The sequence below is a fragment of the Apaloderma vittatum genome, unplaced genomic scaffold (assembly GCF_000703405.1).
Source record: "Apaloderma vittatum isolate BGI_N311 unplaced genomic scaffold, ASM70340v1 scaffold33666, whole genome shotgun sequence".
NCBI lineage: Eukaryota > Metazoa > Chordata > Aves > Trogoniformes > Trogonidae > Apaloderma > Apaloderma vittatum.
This window is the reverse complement of record NW_009723968.1, coordinates 6393-28728: the sequence shown is the minus strand read 5'-3', so window position 1 is coordinate 28728 and position 22336 is coordinate 6393. Positions and strand designations below refer to the sequence as shown.

Genomic DNA, 22336 nt, shown 5'->3' with positions numbered 1-22336 from the left:
ATATATATATATATATATAAAGTATAAATACACAAAACTGCACAGAATGGGACTGCACCTGCATTTTTACGTCATCATCAAAGTGGATTCTTCTAGGAGTTTTAACATTTTGCTTACTTCATTCTGTGGGCTTACTGAACCCAATGAGTAAGCAGTGCTAATCTGCGGTCAGGCAGGCTGCCTTCTGGGAGAATATGCAAAAGGAACGAGGGGAGATTAATGTCTAACTCCTGCTTTTAATCCACTGGAGACAAATCTGATACCTACAGATCCTCTTATAAGGAGCTCCTAGTTCCTTTTGCTTACTGTAAGATAACTCCTTTTGAAGTGTTTCTTAATGGAAGAAATGGTAAATGAGAACCTCTCTGCTGCCTACAAGCCTGCCTCTACTGAGCAGTTTTTCTCTTGACCGTTCAGTGGAAGATTGTCCAGTCCAAAAGAAGTGTTCAAAGAGGGTTTAACACTCTCTTTGTATGCTAACATACAAAAATTGCTCACCATGCCCTTGCACTCTTACTAAGTTCCCTTATTGACTGTGCAGATTGTCATTAGATACACTGGAAATCTTTAAGCGTTAGCCTTCAAAACAAGAATCATAGGGTTTACAAAGAAAAACTCTTACGTGGAAAGTAAAGTTGATACTCTCCTTCATGCACGTAACTGGTGAATCCTTCTCATTTGTTCCATAAACAAATGAAGCTGGTGACACAAACCTACAATGGTTTAGAAGTTGTTAATTAATAGAATTGCTATATATCATCAGCATAACTTTCTGTGCCATCTCCAGTAAGATTGGTTCTAAGAAACATTTAAGTAAATCTAGGAACACTGAGTAGAAGTCCTCTACCTTTGTACTCTTTCCTCTTAGGCAGATGAATCAGAAAAAGCCATAAATTCCCACCCAAAACTATGCTCTGTGAATGCCTCAGAACATGGTCTGTGTTTAGTAAGGTGTCTGAGGATCTGCTGTGCTCTTATTAAATACCTCTTTCTATTAAAAAATATTCCAGTTCTTTACTACTCTGTTAAGAGACATGTTCAAAGCACCACAGATATCATCGATCTCATCTCACAGTACTGGAAATAAAATCTGAGAAGCATATGGGTCAGACCCCAGGACAGTCCTCATTCCCAGGATTTTTCAGCTACATCAGGCTTTCGTTTAAAATCTCTGGGAATTTAGAATAGTAATAACAGTTCTATGGATGTGCAGGCATAGCAATAGCTGACTTACCCATGAGTATTTAACTCGATCTCATATCTTAGAGGTACAGCTAAAGTTAGCACGTTATCCAGCAACATGTTCCCATCTTCATTTTTACTATAAAAAGGCAATGAGAGAAAACTGAGTATCAAAAGCATCATCATATGCTATGCATTATTTCTATAAACAAACATTAAACAAATCTCTTGGCTTATTAAAACAAAGATATTTTAGTGGTAACATGTCAAGTAAAAAAGGAACATTTTATACAGGCTTATTACTTAAATATCTGAGGTTTTTTTGTAATTTTGCTTTCTCAGCACCTTGTAACCAAGGTGCTTTCTTGCAGCTGTGCTTTGCTAAGTCTTTCCAGTGTTTCTTATTTTGTTTTCCAAAGCTAGTAATACTTTTTATTGAGCAATTTTTTTTAGACTTTACCAGGTAGCATTAATGGTGATGTTGAGGTCATCTTCTGCTCTGGTAAATGAGCTTGCATCCAAGAGGAAACTAAAATCCAGCTGCAGAACAAATAAAATTTTCTTTAAATCAAATGATAGTGTGTCTTAACACAGTTTAAATAAAAAGAGTTTATTAAACTCATTTAGAAATTCCTGCTCTAAAAAAAAATCAGAACTAAGAAAATCTTTGCTTTTTGTGTCTTCTACTTCCTTTTTAGTGACCTAGCACATTTATTTGTAGCCTTAGCCTCTAGACAAGTGAGCCTCAGCTAGAAAGCAAAGCACAATCAGTTAATGCACAATACAGACAATACTGTCCTGTAATGAATTATTCCAGAGAGTGTTTAAGCAGCTAATTTTAAAAGTAGCAGAGGGATTCTAAGAGCAACATGATAAAAGATGTTAGTTGGGAATAAAGGAGAGATTCTGAAAAACAAGAGGTTTTTTCCCCTGGAAAATCCTCATAACATATTAAAGGTGTTTTTAGAGCCGGGAATTTTATACATGGCTTACCTTTGATTTTTGATCTACATATAAATAACCAACACTGCACTCAAGTTTTGTTGCATGAATGTCTTTATCTAATATTTCACAATGTATCTGGTTTTCTTCCTAAAATAAAGAACAAATTATTAATGATTTAAAATAAAACTGCTGCTTCCAGACATTTCAGATTACATGCACACACTGAAACTGAATGGCTTATATTTCCCTGAACTAGGTGTTTGTTATTTCACTGATGCAAATACACGGAAGATTCATATTATTCATGACTGCTTTAACATATTCTTATATTGATTACTACATCTTATTACTTCATCTTCTGTTTGCTAGCAGGGAAGCTGAGGCATGGGCATCAGACTAAGGCCCGCTCGAGGTTAAAGCCAACCTCTGAGAGGTGTCTGGGGGGTTCATAAGAGTCTGTGACAAATTCAGTGAGATCTTTGTGATAGCTGAAAACGTGATCATCAGCCAAAAAGTAGCAGTAACATCCTGAAATACATTTAGAAATATTTTTATTTTATTTTAGTTGTTACCATCCATCACATTCTGATATAGAGATTATTTAAGTCATCTATACTGATTGACTTGCACCTGGTTTAGGTAGCTAAAAGTCTGAGAACTTAAACTCTGGAGTTTTGTGTGTGTGTGCAGGTTGTTAGTTGCTAAAGAAACTCAACAGCCCATTAACATAACTTGAAATAAGTATGGCAGAAAAACAAAAACATCAAAGGACTACTGTTTGATACTTTTTTTTTTTCTTTCTTACCAATTCTAAAATTCGGATGAAATAAAGACCTTTAGGCACTTGAATGTGGAGGACAGTTTCATATGCATCATCTCCAGCATTAAGCAGAGAAATGTTCAACAATAAAGTCTTCATACTTCCAACAGCAAGGTACGTTTTCTTATCATAAGGCCTATAAAAATAATTATCATAATATAAGTGAAAAGTAATTCTATATACAACTTGCATGCAAACATTTTCCTCCACTGCTCTTTTAGTTCATTCCATTTGTTTCTGACAAAGCTCTGCTGAAGATCATTAGGAAAGTTGTTCCTCAGTCCTGTAACCAAAGGCACTACACCAGGTATGTGATGGTCACCTCCAGGATCACACTTTTTAAGGCCTGAAGGTATTAATGGGAGAGCAAGAAAATTCTCATCAGACTAGTTGGGCTTCTGGCTTTTACAAGATAGGTCCTTTCCTTTCAGATGGGAACAGCAATGTGCTACTGCTGTAGTATTTTCAGACATTTTTTCAGAATTCAATCTTCGTACTCAAAAGACAGGATTGAGTTAATAGGAAACAGGTCACAAAGGGGGCAAGTGAACATGCCTACCTTGTGATCTCTGTAATGTCCTCTAATCATGTTACAAGCACAGACACCCTATGGGGGGCTAAAAGTAAACTTCAGCTTGACATTAAAGTTTAATTAAGACTTGTAGAAAGGCTGCCTGAAAATAGACATTTATCAGATTTTCTGGCTTGAAACCAAAGCATTAGTCACTGAACACCTCTGGGAAAGGAGCTGGCACTTAGAAAAGCAACAGAAGGTAAAAGCACTACATAAGCAGATAGGTTCCAAGACAAAAGCGAATTAAAGAAAACCACAATGTCAACATTTCAGTAGCTTGATTAAGTTTAGGTTTAAAATTTGTTTTACTAGTTGTGCGCTTACTGTTCTATCCTCTTATATGCATAAAAATCAAGCTCAGTAACAAGCTGCTGTCACGGAGACGCCTCCCAGCTTAACACGCAAGTACACAAAAGCACCAGGTGCACATCTGGGACTACAACAGAGCTGAACTAAAGCTTTCCCTGGTAATCATATTTCATTCTTCATTAAAAAATGCATGATGCAGACTAGAAATTTAGAGAGCAGGCCAAAATCTAAGCAATTTAAACAAAACATGATAGTGTATACATGAAGACTCATAACTCGCAAGTAAAGCATTACATTGACATGCCTATTTGATTTCGTTCTTTTAAGACTAAAAATGTTTGCTTTGCTGTTCAGGGATAATGAATGCATTCTGTCTAGACAAAATAAATAAACGCTTCACAGCTAACCAGTTTTTAATAGAGATTCTAGGGACACAATGTAATTTAAGGTGATACTTCATACTTTATTCAGATATTTAGCATATTTACACTGAAAATCTGCTAACGCTACCTAATGCCAAGCAGGTATGTTGTCGTTTATTTTCCTTTCTTAGAGCTAATCTTAGTCTGTAGTTTATCAGGATGAAAAACCTTGTGCTCAGGATCACACAGGTGTGATTCACCAGCATCATGTGACTGCCATCACCTTTCAGTGTCATATTAGGTTGTTCAACCCAGTATCTCAGTTAAAGTAGAATCACAGAATCATAGAATCACAGAATCATAGAATGGCCTAAGCTGGAAGGGACCTTAGAGATCATTTTAATCCAGCCTCCCTGCCACCAAGGACGCCACCTCTCGACTAGATCAGGCAACACATGGGGACCGAACGGGAATCAAACCTGCGACCTTAGCGTTGTTAGCGCCACGCTCAACTGACTAAGCTCATCTTTAAAAGCAGTAAATTACACAAGAAAATCCAGGTCACACACAAAATGCCTAAGCAGAGATTCACAACAGTTTTCCTTTCTGCACACCAACACCAAAAATGTCTTGCTTTTAAGTATAATATTCAATAAAGAAAAAGGTTGTGATGATAAAATAGAACTTAAAATCAAATCATTAAAATCCACTCTGAATAGAAATGATGGTGCATGGCTTAAAAATTTCCAAGGATGATGCTACGTAGAAGTATAACTCACAAAGTATTTCTTGGTTTAATACAGATTCTGCAAGACACTAATAGTTGTATTTAAATGCTTTGAAAGTGCAGAAATTATCTTGCATAATAACAGAATTTAAACACAATACCCGATCAAAAGGAATGACAAAAACGGAAACATACTAAAGTGTATATAAAAAATAATTAGGGTTGTAAATGAAAAAAAAACACAAAAAACACAAAACAAAACTGACTTGGTAAAATGCAAGCTAATTCATCTAGGGAAAAGAAATATAAACCTCACATAACACTCAACCATCTGGTGTCTCAAACAGCAGTATAAAACTGAAGATGTAATATCCTTAAGTAAATGAGGAAAGAGCTATTTGATTATTTAATAACGGAAATAATAAATACAACAATGTCTTAGTACAAAATGGAAGTATCTTCTTTGTGCAGTTCAAGTACAGTATCTTCCTAAGAGCAGCAGTATGATCAGGTGCTTGAAATAACTGATAACTGTTATGATACCCACAGAATCACAGAATGTCAGGGGTTGGAAGGGACCTTGAAAGATCATCTAGTCCAGCCCCCCTGCCAGAGCAGGATCACCTACAGCAGATCACACAGGGATGCCTCCAGATGGGTTTTGAATGTCTGCAGAGAAGGAGACCCCACAACCTCCCTGGGCAGCCACATGTTGAGTACACATTGTGCTCTGCATCTTAGCCCAGTTACATATCAAGTGTAGAACACAAGGTTACCTTCTTGTGAAGAAGATCTATTTTATGAGCTGTCAAATCTTCTAATTATACATGAACAGTTCTTCAATTATACACACGTCTTTTACATTTCTTGGAATATTTATGATTTAAAAATATTCTTCAACTCAACACAGCTTTACTACTCATACTTTCTCAGGATGTTAATAGTTTACTTTTGCAAATTAAGTTTCTTTAGATACATAAGATTAAGGAATAATTAATCTAAAATCTCACGGATCCCCTTAAAAAAAAAAAAAAAAAAGAAAAAAGAAGCTGCATTATACTTACTTTGGAAAAGCAACTTTTCCAGAAACTCTCAAGTCAGCAGAACAATTTTCTTTGGAGCAAAACCTTGCAAAAACAAACTAGAAAAGACAAATTGAAAAAAAAGCACTGTAGTGTATTATGCAATAATAGAGTAAGTAAAAGTGTTTCCAAGTATCTGAAATTAGCCAATAGCTCTTTCTCCTAAAAACAATTCAGTCAGGCTGTGATTTGCCACGTTCCAAACACATTCTGTGCACCCAGAATAACAGAGAAGCTTTCCAACCTCAGTCACTCAGTTAAACCACTGCATGTATGCTCAGCTGATTTTTCAGTAGTAGTACATAAAAAGGGCAGGGTTTTAGAGGATTCAGACCTGAGGTCTCTGCAGTCTTTCCTATGACATAGCATATTAACTTCTGCAAGAGAGTTTCATTACACCAACTTTACTCATCACACAGTTAGTAAGGTCTGATGAGACTCGAGACGCCGTGAGCTGCGTGTGGCCATGCCTTGGTTATCAGTATGTTACAGAGCACGTTTATGTCACTATATTCAACGACACCATCTTGCTCTCCAACTCTGTGGTTTCTAAAACAAACTTTTGAATGAAGATGAAAAGAAAAAGCATGCCACTGAAACAGAGATTTTCCCTGTCTCAGAGTTCTGATAGTCAACTGCATCAGAATTATGTGATGCTTACTGTTTGTGAGTGGTCATAATAAAATTATGACCATTTGGTAGTTAAAATTCAGAGCATCCTGACTTTGGCTTAAGTGACAGTGGAAGTCTATTAGCTCTCAGTAAGTTTTTTTGGGAGAAGAACGTTGATTCCATACTCATTTAAGGATACATAATACACTCGTTTTTCCTCACAGACTTTGTGTTTGAGTACCAGCAATACCTTTACAAAACTAATAATTCATCAGCATTGTTAAAACACTTCAGGATTAATACCAACACAATATATGTGTATTTAACACAGAATAAAGTTTACAGAATGATTTTATACTGGAAAATGATTCATTCTGAGTAGTTCAAAAAGAATTAATATTTCAAAGCGTAAATTTCATACCCATGTGTTCTGAGGTATATAATATTATATTTTCTTGCAGGTTCTCTGCATATACGTCTTTTTTTAAATCGTAATACAAATTGTATATCAGATCTGCAAAGATTTTTTTTTAGCAAAAAATTAGGCATTCCTTCACATGCTATGGCTGTGTGAAGCTTATTTTAACTGAAAATTAAAATGCAAATATTTATTTACTTCATTTGAAAAAAGGGAACTCATACACTAACCTTGCTTTTTATAATATCTTTTTCTTTCCTCTGTTGAAGAACAGGTTGAAGTGGTGAAAATTCTTGAGCATTTCTTTTCTGTAGAATATGGTTTCCCAGATGATAACTTGCTTCAACATGTACAGGAGTCAAGATATCCCTTACATCTTTCTATGAAAATTGGAAACCTAATGAGTTAATCATATAAGACAAGACATGTATGCTTATGTTTTAAAGATTATAAGCTTCCCTAGAACTAACTTAAACAGGAACACTTATTTTTTACATGTAAAAAAATTTCATATGCCATATGGCTTATATAGTTTTCCAGACATCTTTGTCGCTGAAAGAGGTAATCAGAAACACAGAAAAGCACACTACATTCAATGACAGCATCAGCCATTTCAGAATTAAGATCTGTTTATTAAAAGAAGGCTGACTGAACAGAGAACCTAATTCTGTCAGTAATACTGCCTTACACACCTATGAAATGCTGTACTGCCCAAATAGAAAAATAGGCAAAATTTTGCTGAAATGGAAAGTTACCCAGAGGGACAATGCTAGACAAAACCTATGGATGTTTGTGTATGAAACGAAAAGAAGTTCTCCCAGAGTACCACTGAATTAGGTCATGACTGCATTTTATTTTTCTGCCTCTTTATTCCTATTCTGCATTAAAGGGATTAAACTCCTCGATAAATGGCCACTTTGTACATGAAGCCTAGACTGTGCAGGAATGTTGCAGATCAGAGCCCAAACTACCTACTTGTGAAAACCAAACAGCTTGAAGCACTAACAATAGCAAACCTGATTTATTCCCTACGTGTAGGAGATAGACAGACACTGATGGTCCCTCCACATGGCCACTACTTTAATTCTTATCTGCAAGCTCACTTTGGCTAAATCACATATTATCTAATTCATAATAATTTTCCACAAGGTCTTCTCTGCATCTGCTTTATATTACTTACATTATACTAATTAGCTATTAATTAGTCTTTACTCAAAATACATAAATCGTACATTGTCTCTTGCAAGGACTGTACTTGACAGACATTCACACTTAACTTCAGGAGCTTTATACAAGTACAGAAACCTCAGTGGGTGGAAGGAGATGCTTGCTATGCTATTAATTAAGAATTAAAAACAAAATTGAATTATATAGAGAAAAAAACACTAATGACAGACTATAGGAAGTGATGAGCCAAATCATATCCTTCCTCCTACACAAATACCTGCTGATGCTGGTAAAGCAATCTGCACAAGGTCAGCTGTCATTCAGATCTCTCTGAGCTTACAAAACTTTTCTAACTGAGTGGCAATTTACCATTTCTCCTGTAAGCAACATTCACTTAGGTGCAACTACCAGTTGAGATGCATCTGGGCAATTTTCCAGTAGATAACATAAGCTTTCCTTTCTATCACAAAGCTTTATCGTGAAGAATTGGCTCCTAATGGCATCATAAACAAAAAGTAAGGAAAAAGGAAGAAAGATGAAAAATGCATGGAAAACTTTTTCCCTGTGGGTTTTTTTGTAGCTGTAGAAAATTAAATCTACTTCCCAGCCTCTGTGCAGGATCAACTGCACAGTCATCCTGATAGATGTGTGTTTCAAAAGGTCACAGAATTGCTGCCTTGAGAATTTAAAGAAAAGGCTAGGCAAACTAGTCCATTAATTTATTACCCTTGTTTCCCTTTACAACTAAATATTCCTTGTCCTTAGTATTTCTTTAAAGAATTCTTCTCCTCCTTAGATAGGGTCTTACAGGAGGTAAGTCTACTTCTTCTGAGTTTAATAAAACATGGTTCCTCTTTGTCCATTAGATTTTATCGTCTGATTGTGGTTTAGGACTTCAAGTTCTTCCCATTTACTCTCCAAAATTTTTGTTCGAATGGGCAGGCTTCTAAGATGTTTGACAGACTGAATCACTTCTATTCTTTCTTGTCCAGTGAATGGCCTTAAACATATCTTTGTCCTGACTGCAGTTGCTTTTACTTTCAGTTCAGGTCCTTCATTCATACTTCAGAGGGACACATCAAGCCTGAATACAACAGTTCATTTCCTCCAGGGCAACAGTCTGCTGTTGCAGTTACGATCTCACTGACTAGATACTTATTAACATTTCTGAGTCAGCAGCATCCTCCATTTGAAAGGATGGTTGCTGTTGGATCAAACTCTGGTTCTGGAGAAACCAACAGTCAACTTCCTCCTGACCCTGTATCTATTACTGGTGTCGGTATAGGTCTCCCTGGCTAGCTGACACGTTGCTGGTCTCCAAAAACCTCCTGCTGAACGCCCACTTGCCCGGGCAACAATTCCACCTCTGTGGCTTCTCCTCTGAAGCACTTCTACCAGCAGGTTCCCTCTATGAAAAAGTTGTCTCTACACCTTCTTGTAGCAGCAGATTCCTTCTACAACAAAGTTGTCTCTACACCTTCACAGACAGAACTGTAACCACGTTCACTACTAATCTGTTCCATGACAATGACATATCTGTACAGCCTTCAGTTCTGTGAGCAGAGGGGTAGAGAGATCACTTTTTTGGCACAGTGTGTATTCTTCACAGTGTTCAGCTCTAAATTCATTCACAAAGCAGACCACCCTATAAAACCAAAACTACAGACTCTCTTCTAGCAATCGTCTTCATTTCACATTCCATGAATCACAAATGCGCTCTTTTTTTATTGGGTGAGTCTGTCTCTTCTACTCACAGGAAAAAGGAGAGCAAGACCATACATGTGTTCTTTGAAATAGTTACAAATGGCAAAACACAATAAACATTTTCTCTGTGTAATTAAAGGTTTAAAGATTTTGCATTAATGAGTATATAGGAAAGTTTCATCGGAAATGTTCAAGAGAAAAATATGTGGTTTATTGTATCTTCGTAGTTGCTCCGAACCAGCCTTAATCTACGATGTCATCCGTGAAAAATGTGTGATAAAATGTCAAGAATGCTCTTGTCCTACGTCACTGCTGGTTCTCACCAACGTAAGGGATGGCAGACCCACTGACTTCCCCAAAGAAAGATGACAAAGCATCAGAACTAAAATATGTTAACTGTGGAAGTTATGACCACAAATATTTTACTTGCAAAATGATGTGATGAAATTGTAAACAAAATAGGTTCTTTTTCAGCAGGTGTACTTTTCAAAGGAGAACAAAGGATTTTCAGGGCAATACATATTGAAAATTACATTACCCTCATGAATGCTGGATGATCTTTGCAGGTAGTATTTTTGCTGTAAATCTTTACATTTCCTGAGATTGTATCAGATGTTCCATTGGAGAAGAAATAAAATCTTGCTTGTGTATCTACTTTTCTGTTCACATCAACAGTCAGATTATAAAGCAGTACTGCAAAAACAGATTTTACTGTTACAAAATCCTGAAGTGTTATAATTTTCATGAATTTATGATAGAAATTACATCTTCTGACTCACTTCCATAAGTATGTTCTGTAATACCCATTTTGAAGTGCTCCACTTAAAAATTCTCTGACATAAATCCATACCTAACTAAAGCTCCTAGCCCTCTGAAAATTGACTGCATTGTGACTGAACCCCCACACATGCTTTTACATCAGGGCTAGTTTTGTCAAGTTATATTTATAGTTTTCTATAGTTTTCTCTATGTAAAGAAAACCTGCTTCAGTTACTTAGTTACTGACATTCAATTTCAACAAACGGGTAAGTCAACAGACACTGAAAAATACTGTTTAACATTTTTCTTCTATATAAATTAGTATGAATTGCTATATAAGAAACTGCAAATACGTTTCAGAGCATTACTGAGCTATTACTTAGTCTCTGCCAAAAGCTGAGTAGGATATCTAGAATTTCCTCTCATCTTTTCCATTTATGTTGAAAAGCCTTATGTTTTAATCTGGCAAGGGTAATCCAGTCTGACTGCTCATCTTTCACAACAAATAGGAATTTCAAAAGATCTGAACTTCAAACTTTATAGTTCATCGTTGGATGAATTCTCCGTAATGTGTTCCTAAAGAATATTGTATATTCTCCTACAGAAAATTTAAGGAATTTAATTTTAAATATCATGTATTTGCAGGGCTATTTGCAGTTTACAAATAGCATGTGATAAGTAGGTTAAAAGTACCCAGGCAATACAGTCAAATTTAGACAGTAAATTATTTTAACCAAGTTCACCATGAATAGTCCCTCCAAGATACTGCTTCAACCACTATCAACTTTTGCCACAAGCAAAACATGCATTCTATAAAATATAATACAAGATATATTTTTCAGTAATTTTGGTGGAACTCCCTCTCTTTCACATAATGTTCTATAACAGTATGATCAGGTGCTTGAACTGCTTTATGAAGAAAATGTCTTTTCTCTGTTGCTGAGTGGAAGACTGTATTGTGCAGCAGTCCTGTATGGTTTGGTCCCTGTCCGGGAGGACTGCTTTTAGAGGACATCTGAATATCAACCTGAATAATCCATTTGCTTCTACATTAAGAAAAGACATTGACCCACCATTAATTTCCTAACTGCAAAGCAATAGCCCAGACATTTGTGAGTTCAGACAAATTTGTCAAGACATTCCCGCTGGGCCCTGTGCAAAACAGAATGTGGTGCCTTGGCAACTACATAAAAGAAACCATTCACAAAGTAGGTGCACTCTGGTTTTTTTGTGGAACCTAATGGCACACTATTTCATTTAAAACTCTTATAAAAATGATGGCTCAAGTTATTATGATGCTATGAAAGGGACCATCTGACCTGCCATCATTACATTATAGTTCAAAACATGAGTGTCAATTTAATCACACCATTGTCAGATAAATAAATTCAGGTACTAGAAATAGGTATCTATGATGGTACTGCTGCAAAACGCACATGAAAAATATTATTAAATGGTTGTGCATAGTCCTAGCCGAACTCTTTAGCGTCACAACCCACCTAGCTAGCTAAAAATTAGCCTTTGATTGCCTAAATCAGTTACCATCAAAACTTCAGGTGACCTCACTGACGCAACAGACAACTTGGAATTCTACCTTCATCCTCAAAATATCCCACCTTTTTAACATCACGTAACTCTGGTAGTCCTAGCAGGGATATGCTGGTATTCTAAACTGAATACAAGTGTAATGGCTTGATGTTATAGGGTAATTATGAGCTAAAAAATATCCATGATTTTCATTTTCCATTTTGTACTGAACTCAGCTTAATGGTCCAATGAATCCCAATAGCATTATTCTGTAAATAGGTGCATTTAAAATGAATACACATACTGGATTTTTTTCCAAGTAACTTACCAATATAACCAGGTACCTCTCGTCCTGTATAGGTAAAACATAGCTTCAAATTCATACAGGTGGCAGGCTGGTCATTTTCCATGCAGTTTAAATTAGTTCGATTTATTGAATTAGGATGCTTCAAAGAAGCTTCAACAATTATCACGGGTTTTGTTCTAAGAAGAGAAAAGAGTTACTGTTCACAAAACACTTCAGAAACAGCTTGCAGAACCTCTGCAGAATTTAATGATCTCTGACAATCTATTTTTATATGTTATTCTTATAATTTTTTAAGCTATCTACATTCTTCAGAATCCAAACAGTTGTATGCAACTATTCACTGCCTCAAGAAGTTTCAGAATGGAATTTTCTTTTTCTTGAAGGTGTTTACTTAAATGTTTCAGTTGTAGAGCATTCTAAAGCCTAATGACTGAAGTTCCAAGAAACCAAATACAGTTAAATTGTATGGCCTTTAAAAGCACTGAAATGTAGCAATCTCACCTCAGCACCACAGCAGAATCAGAGAGAAATGCACCAACTGCTACATCTGTCCAAAAAAAATCAGTAAGCATAATTTGTCATCAGGAATTCTCAGGTACAAGCATTTTGTAGCATATTCACCTTTTGGTCAGCATTAAAATACCATTTGCCCTTTATTTATCAGGAGGCACATCCTAATTTTCAAGGTGGTCTTCTCTGTCTAGAAGATGAGTCCTCTAATCCTTTTTCCCTGTCCATTAGAGCTGCGCACTAATTTGCTGGGCTTGCAGATATTGGTAACGTGATGATTTGATTTCTATTCCACAATTAAATGGCTGATACTGAAGGGTAATTCAGCTAAATTGGAGGTACTTGCCTTCCTTTTTAATCTACATATTCATATACATAACAAATTCAGTTTTATATATATGTATATACAGAGATAGAAAAAAAATAATTTACTCTGAACTAAATAAAAACTATTCACGCATTAAGGAAAGAAATACGCAATGAGGCAGCAAAAGTACCCTGTCAGATGAGTCTAAATGATATAAGGGTCTGAAGATGTGACTCCCAAATCAGTAAACAGGTGACCTTGTGCACTTCTGCTTAGCCCAGCATTACAAATTAACCTGGAGAACTTTTCTGTTGACACAGCCAGAGCACAAAACATGCAGTTCCTAAAAATTTTATGCTTTTATACCCACAGGGGCAGGACAGGCAGTACCTGACATAAGTTACTTGCAAAACGTGAGAATATTTTGACAGTATGTATAAAACAATGGGTATATACTTAGAACCAGTTAAGGTGCTTTACACCAAATTGCTTCTCTGTCGTGCCTGCATGAACTCCACAACAACCTTAACCCAATGCCGTGAGCTCTGAATCAGGTTAATGTCCCGTTCATACAGACGGAGAGTCAAAGAGCTCAGTGACTCCTGGCAAAATCGAGACTACGTGAAGACCAGTAAGATTTTTAGGTAAGCACACCAGTCTGGCACTCCCAGTGCCAAAACTAGCTTATTGTGACATTAGCAGATGAGATGGCTGCCATAAAATAACAATTACGTCTTCCTTCCTTTTATGCACTATGATCTGATTTTACATGATTCTCAGCCCTTAAATGAGTTAGACGACCATGAAACCTGTCTGCTTGGCCTCAGCTTTACCTATTTTCTTCTTCTTTCCCACATGCAAGATATGACATGTTATCTTAGTAACAGATTTTGCTTCTGTTAAAAGTAACAAGTAGCACGGTAAGGACGTCCGCTATGAACATCTACTCTTTTAAAAACGCAAAATAAACAAAATTATTTCATTTACCTTGATAACCATTGTTATCTGCATCAATGCCACTTGCTATGGATTGTCCAAACATGCTTAAAGAATTACTGACTTGATGTCCCTGTATTCTCTGAGAAGGAAAAAAACAGATAAAATTATTCTTGGAAACCTTATCTTTGATTTACAGCTTCCAGTGAAAAACGTTAGCACAACCATCCTGATGCTGAAAGCAGTTACAGACTTAACTGTGAAAGTATACCTCTGAAAGTAATATTCCTCAGTCACTGCAAAGGTTGTATCCCATAAACCCTGTCTGAGGCCTCCAAAACAATCTAATTTTCTGTTACAAGTTATAACTTGAAATCACAGACTAGGTAAAAATAATTCTAAAGTCTTTTAAAGTACCTTGGATGGTCTGAGTGTTAAATGAAGGGAAAATCGTCCTCAACTTTAAACTTAAGGTTTTTCTGGATTGGTTATTGTTCCCTGAAAAAGCATACCTGTGAAAATGACGGAGTTATTCCATCTTCTCTGCCATTGTATATATATATAACACCTTTTAGATTATCTTCTTGTGGAGCCCCAATTGCTACGTCTGCGGAAAAAACAATTTAGCAGTAATGAGTTTCCTAGGAAATATGAAATAGGAAGAGTTAAATAAATCCAAATCATGATGCATGCAAAGCCAGACCAAATTTATTTGACTGAATTAAAAAAGTGCTTGAAGTAGATAGTCCTGTATGGACAACAGGAAGAAAAAGCTCTGTCAGAGCCCCATTAACATTTTGGATTCACTACTGGGGCATGGACATCAAAGCCCTTCCCTGTGTGCTCCACCAACTGGGAGCCCATGTGAGGCAATTCATGAGTCACCTGAGGGTCTGACTGGGAAGTAGTCCCACAACAGTCTCCCAACTTCTTTCTGATATCCTCATGTGTTTAGTACTTCCTACTAGTGACAGAGAAGCAGATCTTGACTCTATGTGTAATTTTTATTTATGATGTTACAAGATCACCAAATTGTTCCCCAACTGTTCTCTCAGATGTCTAAAACAGGATTAGGGATTCCACCTGAGGTCCATCACCCAGATTTATAGACTATATTATAACCTTAAGCTAATGCTCTTCAATAAAGTGACATATGGTATTACACACCAATAACTGTGAAACAGCTGTATTTCCAATCAGTTGCCTAGAATCGAAAGGCAAAGTCACCAACCGAAAGTCTTCCCAGACTTCCAGCATCCTCCTGTTTATTGTGACAGTCCACTGCTCAGAGAGAATTAAACCCAAGGGGTTTTCTTCATATAGTTACCTTCAAAACCATCATTATCTATGTCTCCTAGATTGGCTATGGACTCTCCAAACCTGGCTGCATATGAGTCACTCCCGCTGAGCTCTATGTTCAGTTCTACCATCTTTGCCTCCTGAAGGAAAACAGAGTCAATAACAGAGCATACTCCTTCCAGATGACCTGGAATATTACTCAAGATGTTAAAACTGCCTTGGTCCCCAATATATAACCCTACTGCATCCCTTGGTGCAGAAGTGAGCATTATCCAAGATATTAAACAGTATATAGTGTAAGAATAATAAAGAAAAGAAAGCTGTTCTTTAAGAAAGAACAACAATGTGTTCCCATAGCAAACACCTGTTAACAGCAGCAAGCTTATATCAGAATACCGGGGCTTACTGCTCTTAGAAGATTGTTTGCTAAAAAAGTAGCAAACAATAGCTGCTTCAAAGCTATTGTGTGTGCCCTAGTTAGTCGTAGGTATCGTGGAATGACTTAGTTCTCCATGAGGAAAATATCTTAAGAAAATGTTAATTTCAAGTGTAAGAGTATAAAAATTTATTGGTGAGGAGAAGAAGGAAGGGAAATAAGATACAAAGGTAAAGTACACAGAGCCAGACAAATCACAAGTACTCAAAAGCAGTGATTATACGTCCACTTCTGATTCTTAAAAAGAATAAAGGGAAGCTAGTTCTAGGGCATGATCTGTCCAACTACTTTATTTGCCAAAGTGAGGACTATCAGTTTCTTTCCTGACTGGTACCACTAACCCCACGCAGTTTATTCATTCCTTGTTTGCTTCTAAAGTGCTAAATAAGTGGCTCTTCACATGCCAGCTCAGTGATAAGAGTGGTAATGGAGGAGAGCTTGCAAAGAGGCTGTAAGAACCAGGCTGTCACCACCTGAAGTTACTATGAAACAAATTCAGTCTGCCCTCAGTTCTAACAGTAGTGTAAGTGGCATGTTACAGTTTATATATCTAGCCTTTGCAGGTGTGCTACACAGTCCTGCTGAGATTGTCTTCATGGTTCTAGACTTGTTTTTCCTATATCCTGAAACAAAATATGATAAGAGAGAGGAAATACCTTCTTCTTCGCTTGTTATATCAGACTGACTGTGTTTACCATGTTTTTCTTAACAGAAAATACTTACAGAACCTGAATTGATATAGACATAAACTCTTCCTTCTTCTCTAGTGGTACTGTGCATTGGAGCACCAACTAGCAAGTCTGAGAGTCCATCTGAATTCAGGTCCACCGCACAAACTGCGGCTCCAAAGTAAGAACCAAGCTGTGTGCAAATAAGAAATCACATTATTTTTGAATTTTAGTACTAGAAGTACTAAGGTGCAGAAAAGCAACATGAAAGATTTACCTTTTTACCCCTTAGTTCAAACAGAATATTTAGTTGCTTTTCCATGCTAAAAATGTATGCCTGAAACAAAAAGAAAATGTAAGCAGAGTTCAGCAAATAGTAATCTGAAATGCTTCCCTGGGATGGAGAATCAGCAAAGCAACACACAGTATCACAGGGTACAGCTATTTACTATCTTCCACCCGTACCCTTCTTTGACAGCACAGTTCACAGCAATGTTATCTAGACCATGTTCCCTCATTCCTTCCTTGACTTTTCTCCCTGTGAGAAATCATATCTATCCAATATCTGTCTTCAACATGTTAATCTAAATTGGAAAACTGTGGATGGGTATGCAGGGGTGTATTCTTCAAACTGGTGCTATAGACTATCTCTTACTTTACCAGTCTGCTCCTGTTGGGGAGCTCCTCCAATTACTTCTGTACTGGCTGCTGTCAGAAAATGTCCAGCTCCAACAGAGTACCCTGTAAATTAGAAATGCACAATTCAATACTGGATATGCTATATGAAGAAGAAAAAATTGGAGCACGACTTATAAAGGCTGTCAACAGCAGAAATTTTTCAGACATTCTGACATTATTCTGACATTCAGACATCATGCAAGTTAGCAAAGAAAACAGGAAAGTTTCTGAAATATAAAGCAAAAAGTCAATGTAAACAGTAAGTTCCAGGAATCAGAAACAAGTTTCAGAGACACTAATTTCTTCCCAGGATCTCAATTATCTGCCACGCTTTAAAAGCCACAATTGCAAATACCTTCTGTTCATGCGTATTCTGCAATTGTTCAGTGAGTCTATATTGTAATAAAAATGATCAAAAATCCATATATAGTGCGACGTGGAAACACTTGATTCAGTTGTTACTCTGTGCCTATTGTTATAAGTGGACTGCAGAAAAACAAAATGTAGTGCGATATATGCATGCACACACAGAACACTGTGGATATACATACATGAAAATTTCAGGTACGAACTGGAGCAAGAGCTCGAGTATGTAATAAGAAAACATTGCATAAGTGTTTGTAAATGAATCTACATAATCTAAGTCTTGCTGTATGTGGAGACAGCTCTTAAACATGACCATATTTTGGTGCAGACGTCCAGCCACAGAATTGCAAACTGAAGGCTAACGCCTTAATCTGCAGCTACGAGTCATCCTTACTCTTTCTGGAATACCTTATGGCTAAACTGAAATGGGGAAGACAGTTAACATATTCTGCTACTCTTGCATTTACTGAAGGACTGTTGATTTTCACAGCATGCAGAGAAAATGGGAAACATCATCTCAGATCAGATGAGAACAAGCCTTAAATCTTTGGTCTGTGAAGATAGCTGTCTAGAATTCAAGTTGTCATTAAGCCAGCATTACCTTTTCATATTTTAAGCTAAAAGAGGTGGACAAGACAATTTATTATTTAAAGGCCAACACCTACTTTTTACTTCTTCAACAAAAAATTAAGCTTAAGTAGACCAACCTTAATTTACCTCTTCTGACCTTTATTTTCTAGTTATTTTGGTTTTGCTGAAGTGTAAACATCGGTAATTCTAATGAAATATAAAAAAAGAAAACAAAACCACAAACCAAAACAACTTCAGAAACTTAAACACACCCCAAAAACCATAGTCTTCATTTTTACTGTGGTATTGAAATGTTTGTCAGAGGGTGGGGAATCGCATAAATAGCCCTTTAAGTTTAAAGGCACAGGCAAATGAAATTTTATTTCCAGCACCAGAATTCTCTCCTCCACCATTACTACAGTTCCTCAGTTTTCTGAAATGTCATTTGTCCTTCCCAAATTCCTAAAAGAAACTGTTACATTGTGATGTCTTGTAGGCAGTTTAGATGCCTAGGGTTACTCTTTCATCAGGCCCAGCTGATTTGAAAAACTGACTTAACTAATTCCTCTTAAAAAGCTTATTAATCTCCCAATATATTCTGAAGTAGTCAAGGAAACAATGCATGGGACAACGCAAGATCTAAGTTTTATCACCGCTACTACCGTAGAGACACACAAATGAGCTGACACACAAATAATGAGCTGACACACAAATGAGTCAGCCACCCATCGTCCTGACTGTTACAGTTGCACCAGGTCACCAGAGAAGTATTTCTGAAGCAAACTCCGGCTGATCTCAGGTCCTGATGGGCAAGGCAACTAGTGAGACAACATGTATATGGGAAGACCTTCCCTGCACCCTCCCCAGCACAGCCCTTATGCAAGTTTTTACCTGTTTGCCTGTATCTGACTCTTGGCTATCAGTGATTTGACTAATTTATTACAGAAATTCTCACTTGTAGGAGCAGGAATCTCGAATGAACTTTTTTCCCCAGACAGGTGCAATATTTTTTCTGCTACTGGAAAACTGGAGCAAGCATTCTCTGAAGTTAATAATATGTCCTTGAAATTAGGTTAGAAACACTACTGGTTAACCCTAGTGATCTGGGTACCTGATCACCTTTTACCATCCAGCATCTCTTTTGCTGAGCCCAGCTGCAGCCTTTGCAAGGCTCAGTACTGAATTCTGAAGTGTCAGCCACTTGGTATTTCATAATAGTTATTTCATAACGTATGTCTGCTTCCTATTGTCAGGAGAGTGAAATCATAAATAGGAAATGTTCATCCACATAAACTGGGTCTACAAGTAGGAAAATATAAAAAATAATGGGCAAAGGCAAAAATATTTTTGCGCAGGAGTTCAGGAGGGACAGATGAGCTTTGATGAGTGTGTAGTGAGAAAACTGAGGATGCTCATGCTTCTTGGCATAAACCCCTACAAATTCTAGCACTAAATTCAACCAATTACTTGGGTACAGGTATGTGAGTGGGAGTTTCATGGCTTTCAGACATCTGTAGATAAGATTTGCCTTCCCATGTATGCAGACCAAGTCATGCTTGGAATAAAAAAAAAATAAAAAAACACGACTGGAGGCAAGTCTGTCTCTTAAAGGTCATAGCATACTTCCCCTTATTGACAATGCAATTAAGACTTCTTTCCTTGCAGCTTTCAATGTAACAGACTCTTCTTATTTCTGTTAGATGTGAAATAATTATGTGTTTTGCTATGAAAGCCCTTGGCAGCGTTTCAGACTTAACAGCGAAGTGCAAACCATTTCTAATCAGATGCATATCTCTCCCTTCTAAATAAAGAAATGATAGAAACAGAAATCCAATGTTTGAGAAGTTTCCATATAAAAAGAACAGAGAGGAAGTCTTATAATTAAATAATATCTGACAAAAGCCGAACATTTCTTTAGAACTGCCACTTCTCAGATTAATAAACTATTAAATATTTTTAAGTACCTAGATAACTGCCAAATTTCACTTGGTTATTTGAATCTGTATAAGCATGGATTGTATTTGCAGTTGTATTGTATACAAAAACAGAACCAGTCCAATAAAATGATCCGGGGGCTCCCATTATAATTAAGTCCTAAAAGAAAAATAAAACAAGCCATGTTATTCATCTTTAAATATTGATGAAAATGAGAAAAAAAGTCAAATGCTTTTCTTTAGATTTCCTGTGAGTTCAATGAAAAGCTACTGGTGATACACCTGTCTCAGTACTCGGCGAGTACAACTAGATCACTAGCAACATTTTTCATACTTTCTAAAGATTAGTTATAAAAACTTTGAGCTGTGAACAACTGAAAAGAGAGCAACAAACAGGATATTCTCTTCTCAAAGGAGATTTTTAGAAATCATAATCTTAGGGTGAAATGGAGATAAAATAATACAGAGTAGGACTCTGCAAAGCAAGAAAATAAGCATTAATAGTGTTAATGTTACATCAAAGAGACTACTTTTGAAGAGAACAATAAAAGCTTCATACTCTGTTTACTCTTGCTCTTTTTCCAGACGAAAAGTAACTTTGGATTTAGTAAGGTGTAGAGGTGTTCTTGGGAATAAAAGTAAAAGTACTAGTTGGGAATTGTCATGCAAGTCTTATCAAGATTCAATTTAAAAGAAATGAGAAAAATCTGAGTGTTTCCTCCCACAGTGTTAATGTTTGCAATTAGATATACACTTTTATGTCTGTATACACAGAAGTAAGTATATATAGAAAGTGTGAAGTTTGGTATCTGTAATACACACCTCAATGTAAAAACTAGACATTCCAGCCTGGCATGACCCATGGTCTTCTCCAAACTTCCGCACATGGTCTGGGAATCAGCAAGAAATATTAAGAAGGAGGAGAATTATGAAGTTCCAGAATTTGTTACTAGGTTTTCAATAGAAGTTGAAACGAGTTAACAAAATAAAAAATACAAACAAAACAACGTTGAGTTTCGGTTCTGCAATAAAACTAAAAGCGCTGGCTTCCACTATACAGCCTTTAGCTTCAATATAGTTTTGGAACAGACTCAAAGCACTAGGTACCACATGATCACAGCTGCCTTTGAAATCTTGTGACTTTAAAAATCACACTTTTCTGTTTATTTTTTTCCATTTATGAAACAGTACAAACAGTTTGAGCAGCACAGCTAGATAAGCTTAACTCTTTTTTCCACTCTGTGTAATTCAGATGTAAGCTGACAGACAGGAGTACTTATGACAGGAGTTGCTCTGATGCTCCAGTTATGAAAGCAAAGGCAAGGATGGACTCTGATAGCTTCAGGTCTCGACTCTCATTCTGCTCCTGAAGACCTCTGTGGAAAGACCACTGAAGGTCTCCCATCACAGCAGTGGCCTTGGCAGGAGGCAAGTAAGGAACAGGGACACACACTGTGCCGAAAAACCACAGCAGCTTTGCATCAAAGGCTGAGGAGCTGACGGCAGCAAACACTCGTGGGTATTACGCTGCTCTGCTGCGAGGCACTCTCCTGAGCAGAGCAAGCAAATGACAGAGTAAAGGAAGGAAGGATGTCCTCTACTGGCCTGTTTTTGAGGAGCACACATCCTTTAGTGATCCAGTCTAAGGAGCAAGTATTCTGATGCCCTATTTAAACCATTTTTTTTTTGCCTGTTGAAAGAAGATTTTCTTTAAAATGATAAACATCTTGCTAACAAATCTACATCATAAGTTGGGCTTGTACCATCAGCACTCAATCTTCAAACCTGTGCCTGCAGAAAGCCTGCTCAAAGCAACGCGGGCTCTCCACAAACTCCACACCATGCAATTATGCCCCTTACCGCTTCCTACAAAGGACTCAAGCATTCTGCTTACCTTTATAGCACGGGCATATTCTTCTGCTCAGTTCAGTTCGAAAATCAGAGGAGATGGCAAAACAAATACCATATGGGAGCTTGTGTTCGTTTTTAATGTAAAAGATATTTTTCCATCTATGTCCACAAGCCTATGGATAAAACCCAAACATTTCACGCAGAAGCATAAGAAAGGCGAAGGCAGTCTCACAAACCGACATGCAGCTCCAGCGGCTAAACTTACGACAATAGATCCATTCTCTTT

At 36.9% G+C, this 22336-nt stretch overlaps 1 protein-coding gene across 1 annotated transcript in view; it reads right to left on the bottom strand.

Annotated features, from left to right (window-relative positions):
• Nucleotides 1-622: 622 nt before the first annotated feature.
• The window catches only part of ITGA4 (integrin, alpha 4 (antigen CD49D, alpha 4 subunit of VLA-4 receptor)), a gene marked incomplete at its 3' end in the record, with an annotated part of 23180 nt that continues 1466 nt past the window's right edge, over nt 623-22336 (bottom strand). The window contains exons 3-22 of the mRNA XM_009872310.1: nt 22316-22332; nt 22094-22223; nt 21022-21089; nt 20230-20359; nt 17307-17392; nt 16929-16988; nt 16707-16844; nt 15576-15687; nt 14761-14855; nt 14300-14390; nt 12997-13042; nt 12517-12671; nt 10441-10595; nt 7262-7411; nt 5984-6060; nt 2933-3083; nt 2176-2274; nt 1643-1722; nt 1235-1321; nt 623-713 (exon numbers count right to left, since the gene is read on the bottom strand). Coding sequence (XP_009870612.1) covers nt 623-713; nt 1235-1321; nt 1643-1722; nt 2176-2274; nt 2933-3083; nt 5984-6060; nt 7262-7411; nt 10441-10595; nt 12517-12671; nt 12997-13042; nt 14300-14390; nt 14761-14855; nt 15576-15687; nt 16707-16844; nt 16929-16988; nt 17307-17392; nt 20230-20359; nt 21022-21089; nt 22094-22223; nt 22316-22332 — 2018 coding nt within the window. The remainder of the gene's footprint in view (nt 714-1234; nt 1322-1642; nt 1723-2175; nt 2275-2932; nt 3084-5983; nt 6061-7261; nt 7412-10440; nt 10596-12516; nt 12672-12996; nt 13043-14299; nt 14391-14760; nt 14856-15575; nt 15688-16706; nt 16845-16928; nt 16989-17306; nt 17393-20229; nt 20360-21021; nt 21090-22093; nt 22224-22315; nt 22333-22336) is intronic.